Genomic DNA, 16,599 nt, shown 5'->3' on the forward strand with positions numbered 1-16,599 from the left:
ACGCGACTGTGGCGCGTCGCGGTGAAGTTACAGGTCCCAATCTATAGGACAACGCGATGGTTTCGCATCGCGGTGACCCTAAAAATCTCATTCGTCAATTTCTAGTGAGCCACCGCGATAGTGGTGCGTCGCGGTGGCCCATAAAATTGGGCTCCCAATTATATTTTATTTCGTCTCATTAAGGGTATATTAGGTATTTTCCACCCCCTTATCAGCTTAAACACAGGATTATACTCCCAAGTGACCACATTATTCATATTCTCTTCAAAAATTCACACGAACACTCTCTAGGGTTTCAAACTAAAAACCCAATTAACTTAAGATTCAACTGTGGATTTTTGAAATTTATTGAAGATTTGGAATCCCCAAACCATAAGATTCAAGAATTATCCATCAAATTTTTAAATTGAGGTACGTGGAGTTTATCATAAAACTACATGGGCTTGTTGAAAACACCCAATTATGATTTAAAAATCATCAAGCATGCATTTGTTAAAGGGGTTTTGAGATCCATGATTTTATTGTGTTTTATGCATATTTAATGATATTGTTGTTTTGGCCTTTAGGCCTTTACCCCTTATATTGATTTAAACCTAAATAAATATGTATGATGTTGAAGATTTGATAGAGAGAATTATTATTGAAATCCCTCTCTTTGATGATTTAGAGTTGATGAACTTGTTGGGAATGATTTAAGATCTTGTTTAATGTTTTGAAGGGGATCTTTTCAATGTTTAAGTATTTAACATGATTTTGATGATGATGAGAGGGAGTTTCTTGGTATGATTTCGTTCTTGTTTTAAAAAGAAAGAATTACATATGATTGACATTTTTGACATGACCACCTTGTGTATTTGAATGTTGAAAAAGAGAAGTTCTTGCATATGTTTACATGAGCTTTAAGAAAGAGTTCCTTGAAATGACTTATTGATATGGTGGTCCCAGATTTACATTTTGAAACAGAGATTATTATATGCTAATAATGGTTCAGAGACGTGACTTGCAAGTCAATGGTACGACGATACCATATAAATGTATGCCATAACAGAGTTAGAGTTTTCAGAATATGCATGTTTTAAAGAGTTAAAACGGGGCTTAAAGAGGGCTAGGCGGTTACCCGAAGAAGGTTTGAGTTCAAGTAACTCTTAACCTAAAATCGTGATTTGCCGATCCGGATATATTATTTTACGCTGGCGAAGGCCGTGTGGCGTAGCAGAGTCAGAGACTCCAACCCTTGCGCACACTTGGGTTGGAGGCTTCTCCGTCAAGTCAATGGCGGATTCCATATAGCCCGTGGAATTTCAGAGTTGTAGGGTATACCACCTAGAGCAGAAGTAAAACAAAAAGTGTCACAGAGTTCAAATGATTTTACAGAGTCTTTCGAAAATGCCCATGAGATTTCTTACTATATGATATGTTTATTAACTATTTTAAATTGCTCTCATATATGTTAAATATAAATTATTATTTTGGATCTGCTCTGCGTACGAGTACAATTGTATTGACCCCCTACCTCCCAGGTTCGGAGGCTTAGTCTAGGGGTTCGGCTAATCATTATCCAGAGAAAAGTGATCCGTGCAGTGGTGAGCCTTCTTTGTTCCAGAAGGCTTTTCATTTCAGAAGTGATCAGTACAATTGTTATTCCTTTGTTTTGGTCTACTGGGGCCTTGTCCCAGCTTTTCAGACAGTTATTTTTAGATCAAGTAGTAGAGATTTCGCAGACTGTTCCAGAAGTTTTTTAGTTGATTTCGGATTTCATTTTGTATGGTCAAACTGAATCCAGAGTATGACCATGTTTCCGTATTAGATTATAATTCTGCATTTTCTTTTATTATATGAATGTTGTGCATGATTACCAGATCAGATAGAGTAGGATGTCCGGGCCTTCATGGTTCAGGATGTCCGTCGCGGCCAGGCCCTAGTTCGGGTCGTGACACCCTCCCCCTCCAAAACTGACAAGATTTGTTCTGATAATGGAACTTCTTGCATTTGTTGGAAGCTAAAGACGGAAAAGAAAAGAAATTCTATAAGTTAGCTGAGGTCTAAGGTTTTATTCGCTCATTCTTTGACCATGGCTTGTATTTATATGATTGTAGAAAAACACAACATTTTAAGCCCTTAGTAGACTAGGGGTTAAGCTAATCAGAGGCTACTTTTGTTTATAAAGACAACACGGGGATCATGAGTGATAAATGTAAAGATGAAACGGACCTAGTTTTCTGAGGTAAAAGTGATGGTACTTGTACATGAAGTATGTTATCAGTTCATATGCTGTTATAATTTCTTGTAAGATGAACATAGCTGGCAAATCGTGCATGACTGACAGAGCATTGTCTGTGTTTGATGAAAGAAAAGAGCTCGCCCTCATCATTTAATGGTAGTTCCGACGGCGGGAAAGAAATGTTAGAACCAATGGCAAGCCTTAAGAGAGAAACATGGAAGATAGGATTGATTTTAGAGCTGGCTGGAAGTTCACGCTCATACAAGACAGGACCCACTTTACCAATGACTTTGTAAGGGTCAAAGAAACGAGGGGACAGGTGGACAGCTTCTGAAATATGCGATTGACCAAGGAATTTTGACGATATCGCTGAAGACGTAAAAGGACAGCATTACCAACATTAAAAGAGAGGCCCTACGATTAGAATCGCCCTGTGCTTTCGTCCTAGATTGAGCTTTCAAAAGGTTGTCCTTCATAAGTTTCATCATAGCATCTCCAGTCAACATGTTCTTCAAGATCTGCAATATTGGTGTCGCCTGGATGATAAGGATGCAGTTGCGGAAGGTCTCATCCATAGACAATCTTGAAAAGAGAATAACCAGTAGATGTGTGAAACATGGTATTGAAGGAATATTCAGCCCAAACAAGAACTTTACTCCATTGAGAAGCCCAAGTATGCCTCCAAACAATGATTAACAACCTCTATTTGTCCACCGGACTGAGGACGATAAGAGGTTCCCATGCGAAGACGAGTATTATTGAGGCGGAAGAGCTCCTACCAAAAAAGCACTAAGGAAAACAACATCACGGTCAGATAAAATGGAACGTGGAATGCCATGATGCAGGAAAATTTTCTTGCAAAAGAAGCCAACATATTTAGCAGAAAATGAGTGAGACAGGCCAATGAAATGACTGTATTTACTGAATCGATCCACTACCACCAATACTGAATCAAATCCACCAGATTTTGGAAGACCGACTATGAAATCTAGTGAAATATCTTCACAGACACGCTCCAGAATAGGAAGAGGTAATGAAAACTCTCTGAAACACGTTTAAGAATTTTTAAGAAACCACCATGTCCTCCAACATGAGAATTATGAACCTCAGTTAATATCTTAGATTTAAGATAAGAATCATCAGCAATAACCAATAGGGATTTGTAGTATAAAAGATTAGATGATCTCTGGAAGTCCGAAAGAGAAGTGGGATCATCAAGCTTTTGCAAAAGAAGTTCCTTTGTACAAGAGTCTGACTGCAATTTGGCTTGCAAATTTCAAAAATCCATGGAAACAGGAACCGCCAAAGCCAAAAGACTGGAAGAATTTCGCTTGCATGAAACGGCATCTGCTCCTATATGACCAGACGTATGAATGATAGTGAAGTCAAAAGGCAGAAGCTTCAACAAAAGGTGTTGCTCTTCAGTTGTGGCAATCCGCTGATCCAGTAAGAATTTCAGATTTTAATGATCAGTTGTCACAAAAAATGACGCCCCGATAAATAATGTTTCCATTTTGCAAGCCAAAACAAAGGCTATGAGTTCTCTGTCATAGGCAGATTTGATTCTGTTAGAAAAAGAGAAGCCTTTACTGGAGTATGCAACAGGATGATCCTTTTGTAGACCAGATGGCACGAATTACAATGAAATCTGAAAGACATAAAATAGGAACTGAAATCAAAGCTTCTCTTAATTGGTGGAAAGCAATAATAGCATCATCATTCCAATGAAATGCATCCTTCTTTGTCTAGTCAGTCAAAGGACGAGCCAACATGCCATAGTTACGCACAAAGCGACGGTAATACCCAGTTAAACCTAAAAAACTGCGCAGCTCCTTAGCAGATTTAGGTAATGGCCAATCTAAGACAGCAGCAAGCAGCAACCTTTTCAGGATCTATCCCCACTCCTGCATGTGATATTTATATGTTGTCCCAGAAAGCCGATTTCAGGTTGAGCGAATAGACATTTCTTTGGATTAGCAAAGTAAGAATGGCTAGAAAGAAGGCTAAGGTCGGTTTGAAGGTGCTCATAATGTTGTTGGGACGTAGGATTATAGACAAGAATATCATCAAAAAAGACAAGGATGAATTTGCACAAGTATGGGCAAAAAGGATCATTCATGGCAGCTTGGAATTTGGACGGAGCATTAGTCAAGCCAAAAGGCATGACAACATACTCATAATGTCCAAAATGAGTGCGAAAAGCAGTTTAGAAATATCGGAAGAATTGACACGAATTTGGTGGTAACTAGAACGCAAGTCTATCTTAGAAAATATGGTTGACCCATGGAGTTCGGCAAATAGTTCAACAATATTAGGTATTTATCTGGGATAGTAATTTGATTTAGGCTGCGGTAATTGTTAAGACATGAAGAAGTAAGAAAGCAGTTAATTATCTTTCAAAATTCAGCTAACAGTCTACTTAGTCAGTTAAGTTAGTTGCTAAGTGTATCCTAATCAGTTAGTAATTCTAACTAGGCGAAATGGTTTCGTGAACCCCTGTACTTGTTCCTGTTTGTAAAGTGAACACTTCTACTTAGCCCTTTGTCATCTGAATCCCTCAATCCATCAAAATCTAACATTTTGAACCCTTCTTATGCATATGTGACATTAAATTGTTGAGTTGGCAAAACGCGTGTTTACATGTGTTTTTTAAGCACGCGATTCAGTACTTTTAATTTAAGAATATTTTTAAAAATTAAAAAATAATAAATTTAAAAAAAATATTAAAAAAAGGATTTAATTATTTTTTTCAGCCCCCTCCCCTAGCCCCCATTCCAGCACCCTCCCCCGTCCCCCCACCCCCCCCCCCCATGCAACACCACCACCACAACACTAGTCAACCCTCCCCCCCAACATCAGTCAACCTTTCGTCCCCCCTCCCCCCCAGCTCCCACCATTTCACCTTTTAAATTTATTTTTTTTTTAAATTCACTTTCTCAATTTAAATTTTTTATTTCTTTTAGGATTAATTTTACAACTTTTACAAATTGTTAAAGATATTTAAATTTGAAAATTCATTATGTTTGTGTATGTGAATTTATAGTTAAAACTTTAAATTAATTGAAGAGGAATTTCAACTATTTGGAATGAATTTGATATTTAATTTGTGAGCAAACATCAAGAACATGATTATTGAATTTTTTCTACAATTTGTAAAAGTTGTTTATTTAATTAAATTTATTTTAATATTTAATTTTTTATGTCGCATTTAAAATTGACGAGCAAATTCAAATTTTCCTCCCCTTCTATTGAGATTTATTTTTTTATTTTTTATTTTTTTTGCAAATTAATTTCTCAATTCAAACTTTTTCATATTTTTTTGGGATTAAAATTTAAACTTGAATCGAAAGTGAGGGAGGTGTTGGGTGTTTCTAGGGGCCGGGCCGGACATCATCGGGGGGATTGGTGGTGGAATGAAGAGGTGGGGAAGAAAGTGGAGACCAAGAAAGAGTCGTATGCTAAGTTGGTGGAAAGTAAGGACGAAGAGGAGAAGCGGGTAAACAGGAAAGAGTACAAGCTAGCAAGGAAGGAGGCGAAGTCAGCGGTCACGGCAGCTAAGACGGCTGCTTTTGAGAGCTTGTATGCAGGGTTACAGGGGAAAGGAGGGGAGAAAAAGTTGTTCCGACTCGCTAAGGCTAGGGAGAGGAAGGGTCGTGACCTCGATCAGGTGCGGTGCATTAAGGGGGAGGACGGTAGAGTGTTGGTGGAGGACGGCCACATAAAGAAGAGATGGCAGTCGTACTTTCATAGGCTCTTGAATGACGAGGGGGACAGAGCTATTGTGTTAGGGGAACTGGAGCACTCAGGGGAGTGTCGGGATTTTAGCTATTGTAGACGTTTTAAGGTAGACGAGGTTAGACAGGCAGTCCGCAGGATGCGAAGGGGTAGGGCGACGGGGCCGGATGAGATACCGGTGGAGTTTTGGAAGTTCGTTGGAGAGGCTGGTGTAAGGTGGTTGACTGCATTGTTCAATGAAATTTTCAGGACAGCAAAGATGCCCGAGGCGTGGAGGTGGAGTACCATGATCCCCCTCTATAAGAATAAGGGGGACATTCAGTGTTGCAATAACTATAGGGGGATTAAGTTACTGAGTCACTCTATGAAGATCTGGGAGAGAGTGGTCGAGGTGAGGCTGAGACGGATAGTGTCTATCTCGGAAAATCAGTTCGGATTTATGCCCGGCCGCTCGACGACGGAGGCAATTCACCTGGTACGGCGGTTGGTGGAGCAATATAGGGAAAGGAAGAAGGATTTGCACATGGTGTTCATCGACCTAGAAAAGGCGTACGACAAAGTCCCCAGGGAGGTGCTTTGGAGATGCTTGGAGGTGAGTGGAGTACCGCAGGCATATAGCAGAGTAATTAAGGATATGTATGAGGGAGCGAAAACCCAGGTGAGGACGGCGGGAGGAGACTCAGAGCATTTCAATGCTCTGACAGGATTGCATCAGGGATCTACTCTTAGTCCCTTTTTGTTTGCGCTAGTAATGGATGTGTTAACGCGGCGTATCCAAGGGGAGGTGCCGTGGTGTATGCTTTTTGCAGACGATGTAGTCCTGATAGATGAGACGCGAGGGGGTGTGAACGACAAATTAGAGCTGTGGAGGCAAACTCTGGAGTCTAAAGGGTTCAGGGTGAGCAGAACCAAGACAGAGTATGTGGAATGTAAGTTTAATGACGTAAGGCGAGAGAATGAGGTAGTGGTGAGGCTAGAAGCGCAGGAGGTAAAGAAAAGGGATAAGTTCAAGTACCTCGGGTCCGTGATCCAGAGTAACGGTGAGATTGACGAGGATGTCTCGCACCGTATCGGGGCGGGATGGATGAAGTGGAAACTTGCATCGGGGGTGCTGTGTGATAAGAAGGTGCCGCCCAAGCTTAAAGGTAAATTCTATAGGGTGGTAGTCCGTCCGGCCTTGCTGTATGGAGCGGAGTGTTGGCCAGTTAAGAACTCCCACACCCAAAGAATGAAGGTGGCAGAAATGCGGATGTTGCGCTGGATGTGTGGACTGACCCGAAGGGATAGAGCTCGGAATGAGACTATCCGGGAGAAGGTTGGGGTGACTTCAGTGGAGTGTAAGATGCGGGAAGCACGATTGAGATGGTTCGGACACGTGAAGAGGAGGGGCATGGATGCCCCGGTCCGTAGGTGTGAGAGGCTAGCGTTGGATGGTTTTAGACGGGGTAGGGGTAGACCGAAGAAGTACTGGGGTGAGGTGATTAGGCGGGACATGGAACAGTTACAGCTTACCGAGGACATGACCCTAGATAGGAAGGTCTGGAAGACGCGAATTACGGCAGAGGATTAGGGCCTGTTCGGGTCGCTAATGTAGGGAGGTAATTGGTGGGGGTGTATTCCTGGTATGATTCCGTATTCAATGTTCTGTTCCGTGTTCCGTGTTCTATGTTTGTTACGAATCTGTGTGCTTTCCTCTGCTTTATATTCCTGCATTCCTGCTTTACTCTGTTTTATATTCCTTATGGCTGCAGTATCTATGTTATGTCATCTGCTTCTGTGCTGTACTATGTGTTTGTTTGATATCTCGTAACTTGAGCCGGGGGTCTTTCGGAAACAGCCTTTCTACTTCATCAGAGGTAGAGGTATGGACTGCGTACATCTTACCCCCCCCCAGACCCCACAAAGTGGGAATACACTGGGTTTGTTGTTGTTGTATAAGCTTGAAAAAGCTTAAAGTTCGAATTTGAAGAGCAATAAATGAGTTTTTGTGATTTATCAAAGATATTCAAAATTAAAAATTAAAAAATTTATTGTGTTTATGTATTTGAATTTATAAATGAAAATTTAAATTAATTGGAGAGGAATTTCAACTATTTGGAATGAAATTAAATTTTTTCTATAATTTGTAAAAGTTGTTTATTTAATTAAATTTTTTTTAATATTTAATTTCTTATGTTGCCTTTTAAAAATGACGTGGAATTTAATGCAGCATTTAAAAATAACGTGAAAGCTGATGTGGCAGCAATTGTGTTACACATACCGAATAGGGTTTAAAATGTTGAGTTTTATTGAGTTGGGGGGTTCAGATGACAAAAGTCTACGTAGGGACGTTCACTTTACAAACTTCGACAAGTACAAAGGTCCATCGAGCTATTTCGCCATCTAACTAATTAGGTAGTTAGCTACAGTTTGTATCAGTCTATATATACTCTTAAACATGACTCGTAAGTAATTAATTCAATACAATATACTTTAAAGATGAAATTTTGTTTTCTCTGTAAGTTGAGTACTGCTATTGCAGTTACTGTTCCATTAAGTTTCTTCAAAATACCTTCATGATATCAAAGCAACGATCAAAGTCTGAGTAGATCGAATGTTCTTATATTGAATTTGATCATAAAGAAAGCTTCCGCGAAAAGTTTTGTCCAAGATCAAGGGGTGAATCAATTCTGAAGTTTCAGAACTCCTCCAAGAAATTGTTGTTAAAGTCCAAAATATATTCTCCCAAATGGGAACTGGAAGTGAACATACAAATGCAGATCTTCTGCGAGGACTAAATGGATCATCTTCTAATAATGGGGGTAACTCTGAACAATTCCACTCCACAAATGAATCCAAGTCAAGGTATTGACTATAATCACCCATTGTTTTTGAGCCCTACTGATATTAGTGGTGTGAATTTAATATCATTTCAATTGCTTGGGACTGAAAATTATGCTTTATGGAGTAGATCCATAAAGCTAGTGTTAGGATCGAGAATCCCGAATAGTGTGAAATTAAACAAAGTAATCAATTAAAGACAATAAAAAAAATGATAATAATGCTAAGCTAAGAAAATAAAGGAGTCACAAATTTAACGTGGTTCGGTCAACTTGACCTACTTCCACAACCAAAAGGAGGAGCAACTTTACTAAACACCAACGGAACAAAAGAGAGTACAAAAGCACAAAAAGAGTACAAAATTAGAGTAATTCAATACTCTAATATCCCAAATACCCCAGAGAGTAGCCTCACAAATATCACTCCAAAGAAGAGGTTCACTCAAAGTATTTCCCAACACAACTCTCTCACAAATACTCTCAACAAAGAAGAAAACAAACACAACTAAATTTTCTCAAATATTGGTGTGTCTTCTCAATTGGTGTGTCTCAAAGTGAAAGAACTCTCCCTTATTTATAGGAGGAGGTTCTTGAGAGAAATTTTAAAAAAAAAAAAACTCTAAATAATCTCATGATAAATGATAATTAAAAAACTCTTGAGAGATTTTCAATGTATCATTTATCATGAGATTTTCAAGATATTTTGAATAAAATATTAGCTAAAAATTATGGCCACATTACAAATCTCCACCTTGACCTAATTTTGGTTAATATAGTAATATGCTCCACCTTCTTCACAAAGCCCCAAGGGACTTTCAAAATTCCATGATGTCAGAATCAAATGAGTTTCCATCTGAAATTTAAACAGTAGTAACATTTGTAATAGTAGATCCCAACAGTGTATACAACGTCCTAGACTTGCGTGCCTTCATAACCACAAGACCACCTCGAGAGACTTTAAGGACTCCACCTTCACCTGTGTATTTGCATCCAAGAGATTCTAGAATACCCAAAGAGATGAGATTTTTCTTCAATTCAGGAACACATCTAACATTTCTGAGAGTTCTTACAATACCATCGTGCATTTTAATTCGGACTGTACCTTTTCCAACAATTTTGCAAGCAACATTGTTGTCTACCAAGACAACTCCACCTTCAACAGGATCATATGTAGAAAACAAGCCCTTGTTAGGACACATATGAAATGAACAAGCCGAATCTAAAATCCACTCATTGTTAGAACAAGAAATATTTTCGGTTACTAAAGATATTGCTCCTTCAATCTCATCCGCAGCAACACTTGCTTCAGCGGTGTCAGAATTCTCGTGCTCATTTTTCTTTACTTTTCCCTTGTTTTGCAACTTAGGACAATCAAACCTGATGTGACCTTTTTTATGACAATAATAACACACTGAATTACTAAATCTAGACTTTGCATTAGATCTACTCCTGATAAATAAATCGGACGCCTGATTTCCAATACCTTCCTCGGTAATATCTCTATCTAACTGATCTTTAGATTTCAACATAGATTTGATTTTTCTATAAGAGATATTTTCTTTTCCAATAAAATATAGTATCTCTAAAATGCTTAAAGAAATGGGGTAAGGAACATATTAGCAAAACAACTTGATCTTCTTCCTCAATCTTGACATCTATATTACTTAAATCCATAAGAATGGAATCAAAGGTATCAAGATGCAAGAGTATGGAAGTATTTTCATCCATACAAAATGTATAAAGTTTTTTGCTTCAAGTAGAGTCTATTCTCTACCGTTCTTGTCATATACAGGCTTTTCAACTTTTCCCACATGCCTTTGACAGTGGTTTCCGAAGCTACTTCACGTAATAGATCATCAGAGAGATTTAGAATAATACTAGATCTCGCCTTTTTATCAAGGCTATCAAACTCCCTCGTCTGTCATTTTTCCTGAAATTTTCTCCTTTCCTTACAGTGCCGTATCTGAACTATCCTGAACTAGGATAGCTTCCATTTTCAAATGCCACATAAAAAAGTTTGCACTTGGGTCAAATTTCTCAACATAAATCTTTGTAATCGTCATGGTGACTACTAAGACAAAAACGGAATTAACCTGCTCTGATACCAATTTGTTAGGATGGAGAATCCCGAATAGTGCGAAATTAAACAAAGTAATCAATTAAAGACAATAAGAAAGACGATAATAATGCTAAGCTGAGAAAATAAAGGAGTCACAAATTTAACGTGGTTCGGTCAACTTGACCTACTTCCACAACCAAAAGGAGGAGCAATTTTACTAACACTAACGGAACAAAAGAGAGTACAAAAGCACAAAAGAGAGTACAAAATTAGAGTAATTCAATACTCTAATATCCCAAATACCCCAGAGAGTAGCCTCACAAATATCACTCCAAAGAAGAGGTTCACTCAAAGTATTTCCCAACACAACTCTCTCACAAATACTCTCAACAAAGAAGAAAACAAACACAACTAAATCTTCTCAAATGTTAGTGTGTCTTCTCAATTGGTGTGTCTCAAAGTGAAAGAACTCTCCCTAATTTATAGGAGGAATTTCTTGAGAGAAATTAAAAAAAAAACTCTAAATAATCTCATGAGAAATGATAATTAAAAAACTCGAGAGAGATTTTCAATGTATCATTTATCATGAGATTTTCAAGAGATTTTAAATAAAATATTAGCTAAAAATTATGGCCACATTACAGTTAGCGTTACTTGGTCGCAATAAGATTGGTCTAGTTGATGGTTCTTGTACCAAGGAAAGTGTTAATGAAGAACTATGGGGGCAATGGGAGAGGGTAAATGCAATTGTACTTTCTTGGTTGTTAAATTCTGTTTCTAAGAATCTTCTTGGAGGGGTAGCGTTTGCTTTTTCTGCTTATAGTGTTTGGGAAGATTTAAGAGAAAGGTTTGATAGGGTAGATCGATCAAGAACCTTCAGCCTGCATAAGAAATTGTAACGCTGCAGCAAGGTACGTCTACTGTGTCTGAGTACTACACCAAACTCAAGACTCTCGGGGATGAGTTTGAGGCATTAGTTCCTTCTCATGGTTGTAATTGTGATAGGTCTAGAGGATTTGTGACTCATTTGAACAGGCAGAAGTTATACCAGCTTCTCATGGGATTAATAAAAGCTATAATCAAGCAAGAAGTCAAATATTGCTCATGGATCCAGTTCCTAGTGTGAATCAGTCTTATGTTATGATAGTCAGTGATGAATGCCAAAAATTTGTAGCATCTAGTAGTGGTAGTATTGGAATGAACACAATAATGGCAAATGGTATGGATCCCATGGTTATGTACTCAAGAAATAGTGGTTTCAATGGCAGAAATTAGAATACAGGAAACACTATAAACTATGGGGGTTCTAATACTCAAGGAGGTAATGCTAACAAGTTCAAGAAGAATTTTAATGTCACGTGTGAATTTTGTAAGTGCAAGGGGCATACTAGAGATCAATGCTATAAATTGGTGGGGTATCCATCTGATTTCAAGTCCAAGAAAAAGGCCTATGGTGGAGGTATCAGTGCTGCCTGTAATGTGATGAATAATTAAAACATAACTGGAAATGGTATGTCTGAGCATGCACAAGGAAGGTTCAGCTATGGTGTTAATACTTATGTACCAGTGCATGGTAAAGGAAAAGAACTTGATGACTGCTAGACCACTTCAGGGTTGTACATTTACTAAGGGACAGTATGAGCAGATCTTGCAATTGTTGAATCAAAACTATGGTGGAATCAATGCAAATGCCACTGATCATGCCAATACAGCTAATACAGCAGGTAAATCCTTACTTGTGGCTGAAAATAGTGATATTTGGATAATTGATACAGGTGCAACAAACCATATGGTGTCACAGATTGGAATCCTCACACAAGACACTATTGTCAAACCTGAGTATCCTAAGAAAGTCTACTTACCTATTAGTGATTTAACTAGTGTATCTCATATAGGTTCATCTGCTATTTCACCAAGAAGTATTATTACTAACTTGCACACTTCGGTATAACAGGAGCAAATATAGAGGACCCTTTGCAATTTTGGATTGTAAGAACACGCGGCATATCAGCAAACCTGAGGCTGAATCATGTATATCTTTCTCCCGACAGCTAAGACCTGCAAAATGCTCATTCCATAGTGGTTAGAAAACAACAATGACTACTGCGTCTCAATCCAAACTTATCTCAGGCCAATAAAAGGACAGGCCAGTGCATTGTAAGAACAGGCAGCATATCGGCTAACCTGAGGCTGAATCATGTATATCTTTCTCCCGACGGCTAAGACCTGCAAAATGCTCGTTCCATAGTGGTTAGAAAACAACAATGACTACTGCGCCTCAATCCAAACTTATCTCATGCCAATAAAAGGGCAAGTCAGTGCACTAAAGCTCCCGCTAGGTCCTAAGAAGGGCCAGACCATAAGGGTCTATTGTAAGCACCTTACCCTGCATTTTTGCAAGAGGCTGTTTCCATGGCCTGAACCCATGACGTCCTTGTCACATGACAACAACTTTATTAGTTTCTCCAAGGCTCCCCTTCGCTGATCTCATGCCAATACTGCAGCAAATAGAAACATAAAGTTCTCTATATTTTCTATTAGTATATAAATATCCAACGACTTCGTAGAAAATTATCCCTAAGTAAGATCAATGACGCTTGGACTCATTTAAAAAAAAATCCGATCAGTGCATGCCGAATCCTCCAGTAGTGCATTTTTAGAGGATCTGTCTATGGCGATGCTTATGGAGTCCGAGCAACAGAGACTGAAATTCACCCTTTAACCTGAACTGGGTACATGGATTCATTTCAACTACAATAGCAAACAAATAATAGGTTGAACCTTGAAAAGTTGGGGAAAATACCTGATTAATCAGAATCAGAATCAGATCCAGAGTCACAAAACTCCCAAAACCTTCTTTTGACATGTCAATGTACTCCCTGCCACCATTTCCAAACATGATCTGTTAGGTTTGGGTTGGAGTGGATGAGGGAAGAAAAAGAGTTAAATCATCAGCCAAATCACAAGTTTCCGGGTTACACAAGAAACCAGTGAAAGCTTCCTTACCAAATGTTTTTTGGTGACGCTGTCAAACCGTTGTACGACTCCGAAGTCCCTGTAAACATATGGTATTCAAGACCCCAGTAAGTCAACAGGACAGAAAATTGTAACAACATGAACAAATAGATGAGAAGAAACCGAAGATTAAATTGCCAACTAGTGGATAGAGTTCACAAAGAATAATCTCATTCTTCAATTATTCAACCATTTAGAAACTTCTCCAGGAAATCAACAGGAAGGAGAATGTAAAAATATGAAAATAACTTCTCTCGCCTAAGAATGATCTCCCATTATCATCAAAGTCCAGTGAAACTATCTAACACTCTCAACTCATGTGGGAATAACATGATGCTGGTGTCTATCAAACACAGACAATGTTGTGTCAGTCATCCAACTAGTCATGCACAATTTGCCAGCTATGTTCACAGAAAGAGTAGAGGTACAAACTCGTTTTGCTAATACAGGTGCTTTCTCTTTGGTAGAGGTGGCGGCCACCTGATTCGCCACCAGCTTTAGTGCAGCATCTGAAGCAGCAGCATTCAAAACGGGTCATTTTGGTTTGTTGGGTTTAATTCATAGCTTCTGCTTGCATTCCACAGCACCACAGTGGCACTCTTCATCAGCACCAAATTGAACAAACCTACAATATTTGTTAGATATAGGGCAAATGCACACTCTGAAATAACAGACTGCTGACCGAAAAATGCCTCAGATGACGGAAAACAAACAAAAAAAATATATACAATGTCCATACTGATAATTGTAGGTCAGTTGCTCGTCCTTTTTAATCTCACGTGTTGCAAAAATGTCAATTCTTGTCTCACCGTCAATTGTACTGTAAATATGATTGAGCATGAAATAATAAATCACACAATAGGTTGATATCCCTGTGAAGAAGGTTTGAATCTGAGTGAATTACAAATAATTAGCAAATGTCAATGCCGTTTATATACCATCTCTGCATCTCGGTATTTGGACAATAGCTATGATTGATGTGTCTGGATTTGTTGCCTTTGTAAGTGGCATCAATAACCATATCCCTATTGATCTCAAACAAGTAAAAATTCTTTTCCCCACTGTGCTTCATTTTCCAAAGTCTCTCTTCAGATGTTTTGTCATCAATAAGATGTTTTGTTATCAATAACTGCAGTTGAAACTTGCTAAATTCTATTCTTCATAATGTTCTGTTTTGTTCATTCTGAGCTCGTAATTTAGAAAGTTTCAAATGCAGTTATTGATGACAAAACATGTGAAGAGAGACTTTGGAAAATGAAGCGCGGTGAGGAAAAGAATTTTTACTTGTGTGGGATCAATAAAGACATGGTTATTGATGCCACTTACTAGGGCAACAAATCCAGATACATCAATCATAGTTGTTGTCCAAATACTGAGACGCAAAGATGGTATATAAACGACATTGACATTTGCTAATTATTTGTAATTCTCTTAGATTCAAACCTTGTTCGTAGGGATATCAACCAATTGTGTGATTTATTGTTTCATGCTCAATCATATTTACAGGACAACTGATGGTGAGACAAGAATTGGCATTTTTGCAACACGTGACATTAAAAAGAGCGAGCAACTGACGTACGATTATCAGTATGCACATTGAATAATTTTGTTTTGTTTGTTTTCTGTCATCCAAGCATTTTTCAGTCAGCAATCTGTTACCTCAAAGTGTGCATTTGCCCTTTCTCTAACAAGTATAGCAGATTTGTTCAATTTGGTGTAGATGAAGATTGCCACTATGGTGCTGCAGATGGCAAGCGAAAGATGGGGATTAAACCCAACAAACTAAAACGACCCTTTTCGAATGGTGCCGCTTCAGATGATGCATTAAAGCTAGTGGCAAGCCAGGTGACCGCTACCTCTACCAAAGGGAAAGCACCTGTATCTGCAAAACATGTGTGTACCTCTACTCTATCTGTGTCTGTAAATATCTGAGGTGTCATCTAGAATCACTCACTTTCCTTGGACAATTATTGACTAGATTTATGACTAAATTTGTTAGTACTTGCCCATATTGTTGAGGTGACCTGCGAAAATGTAATTGATAGCAGATTTTGACTATCGAACCAACATCTTTCTGTTCTTTTCTGAATTTTTTCAGAGGAAGATATAAAGACGACAAGTACTTTCAATTACTATCTAAAAGTAGTGCCTCCATTCCCTTTCCTAATTGGGCAGGGCCAACCTATTGAAAGCCCTGCTGCTTTTCCGTGGAAAGAAACTTTGAAGATTACTTTTCCCATAAAAAATGACAAGATTTTTCTTGAATGGAACTTCTTGCATTTGTTGGAAGCTAAAGACGGGAAAGAAGAGAAATTCTATAAGTTAGCTAAGGTTTAAGGTTTTATTCGCTCATTCTTTGACCATGGCTTGTATTTATATGACTGCAGAAAAACACAACATTTTAAGCCCTTAGTGGACTAGAGGTTAAAATGCTAATCATAGGGTACTTTTGTTTATAAAGACAACAAGAGGATCATGAGTGATAAATGTAAAGATGAAAAGGACCTACATTTTCTGAGGTAAAAGTGCAAAGGTTGCATGATGGTACTTGTACATGAAGTGTGTTATCAGCTCATATGCTATTATGATTTCTCGCAACATGAACATAACTGCAAATAGTGCATGACTGACAGAGCATTGTCTTTGTTTGGTAGACACCAAAATCATGGTATTCCCACCCGAGTTAGCTGTGTTAGATGCATGTCTTAGTTTCACCAGACTTGGATGATAACGGAAGATGATTCTTAGGC

The 16,599-nt window shown here is 38.5% G+C and overlaps 1 protein-coding gene and 1 pseudogene across 1 annotated transcript; one reads left to right on the top strand and one right to left on the bottom strand.

Annotated features, from left to right (window-relative positions):
- The first annotated feature begins 11,463 nt into the window (after positions 1-11,463).
- Positions 11,464-12,109, top strand: LOC107848768. Its single transcript, XM_016693536.2, has 2 exons — positions 11,464-11,691; positions 11,870-12,109. Exons 1-2 carry the CDS (start codon positions 11,464-11,466, stop codon positions 12,107-12,109), a joined length of 468 nt encoding a protein of 155 aa, XP_016549022.2.
- Positions 12,110-13,897: 1,788 nt separating this feature from the next.
- LOC124897648 lies at positions 13,898-15,156 on the bottom strand (annotated as a pseudogene).
- Positions 15,157-16,599: the final 1,443 nt, after the last annotated feature.

Source organism: Capsicum annuum, chromosome 1 (genome assembly GCF_002878395.1).
Source record: "Capsicum annuum cultivar UCD-10X-F1 chromosome 1, UCD10Xv1.1, whole genome shotgun sequence".
NCBI classification, from domain to species: Eukaryota; Viridiplantae; Streptophyta; class Magnoliopsida; order Solanales; family Solanaceae; genus Capsicum; species Capsicum annuum.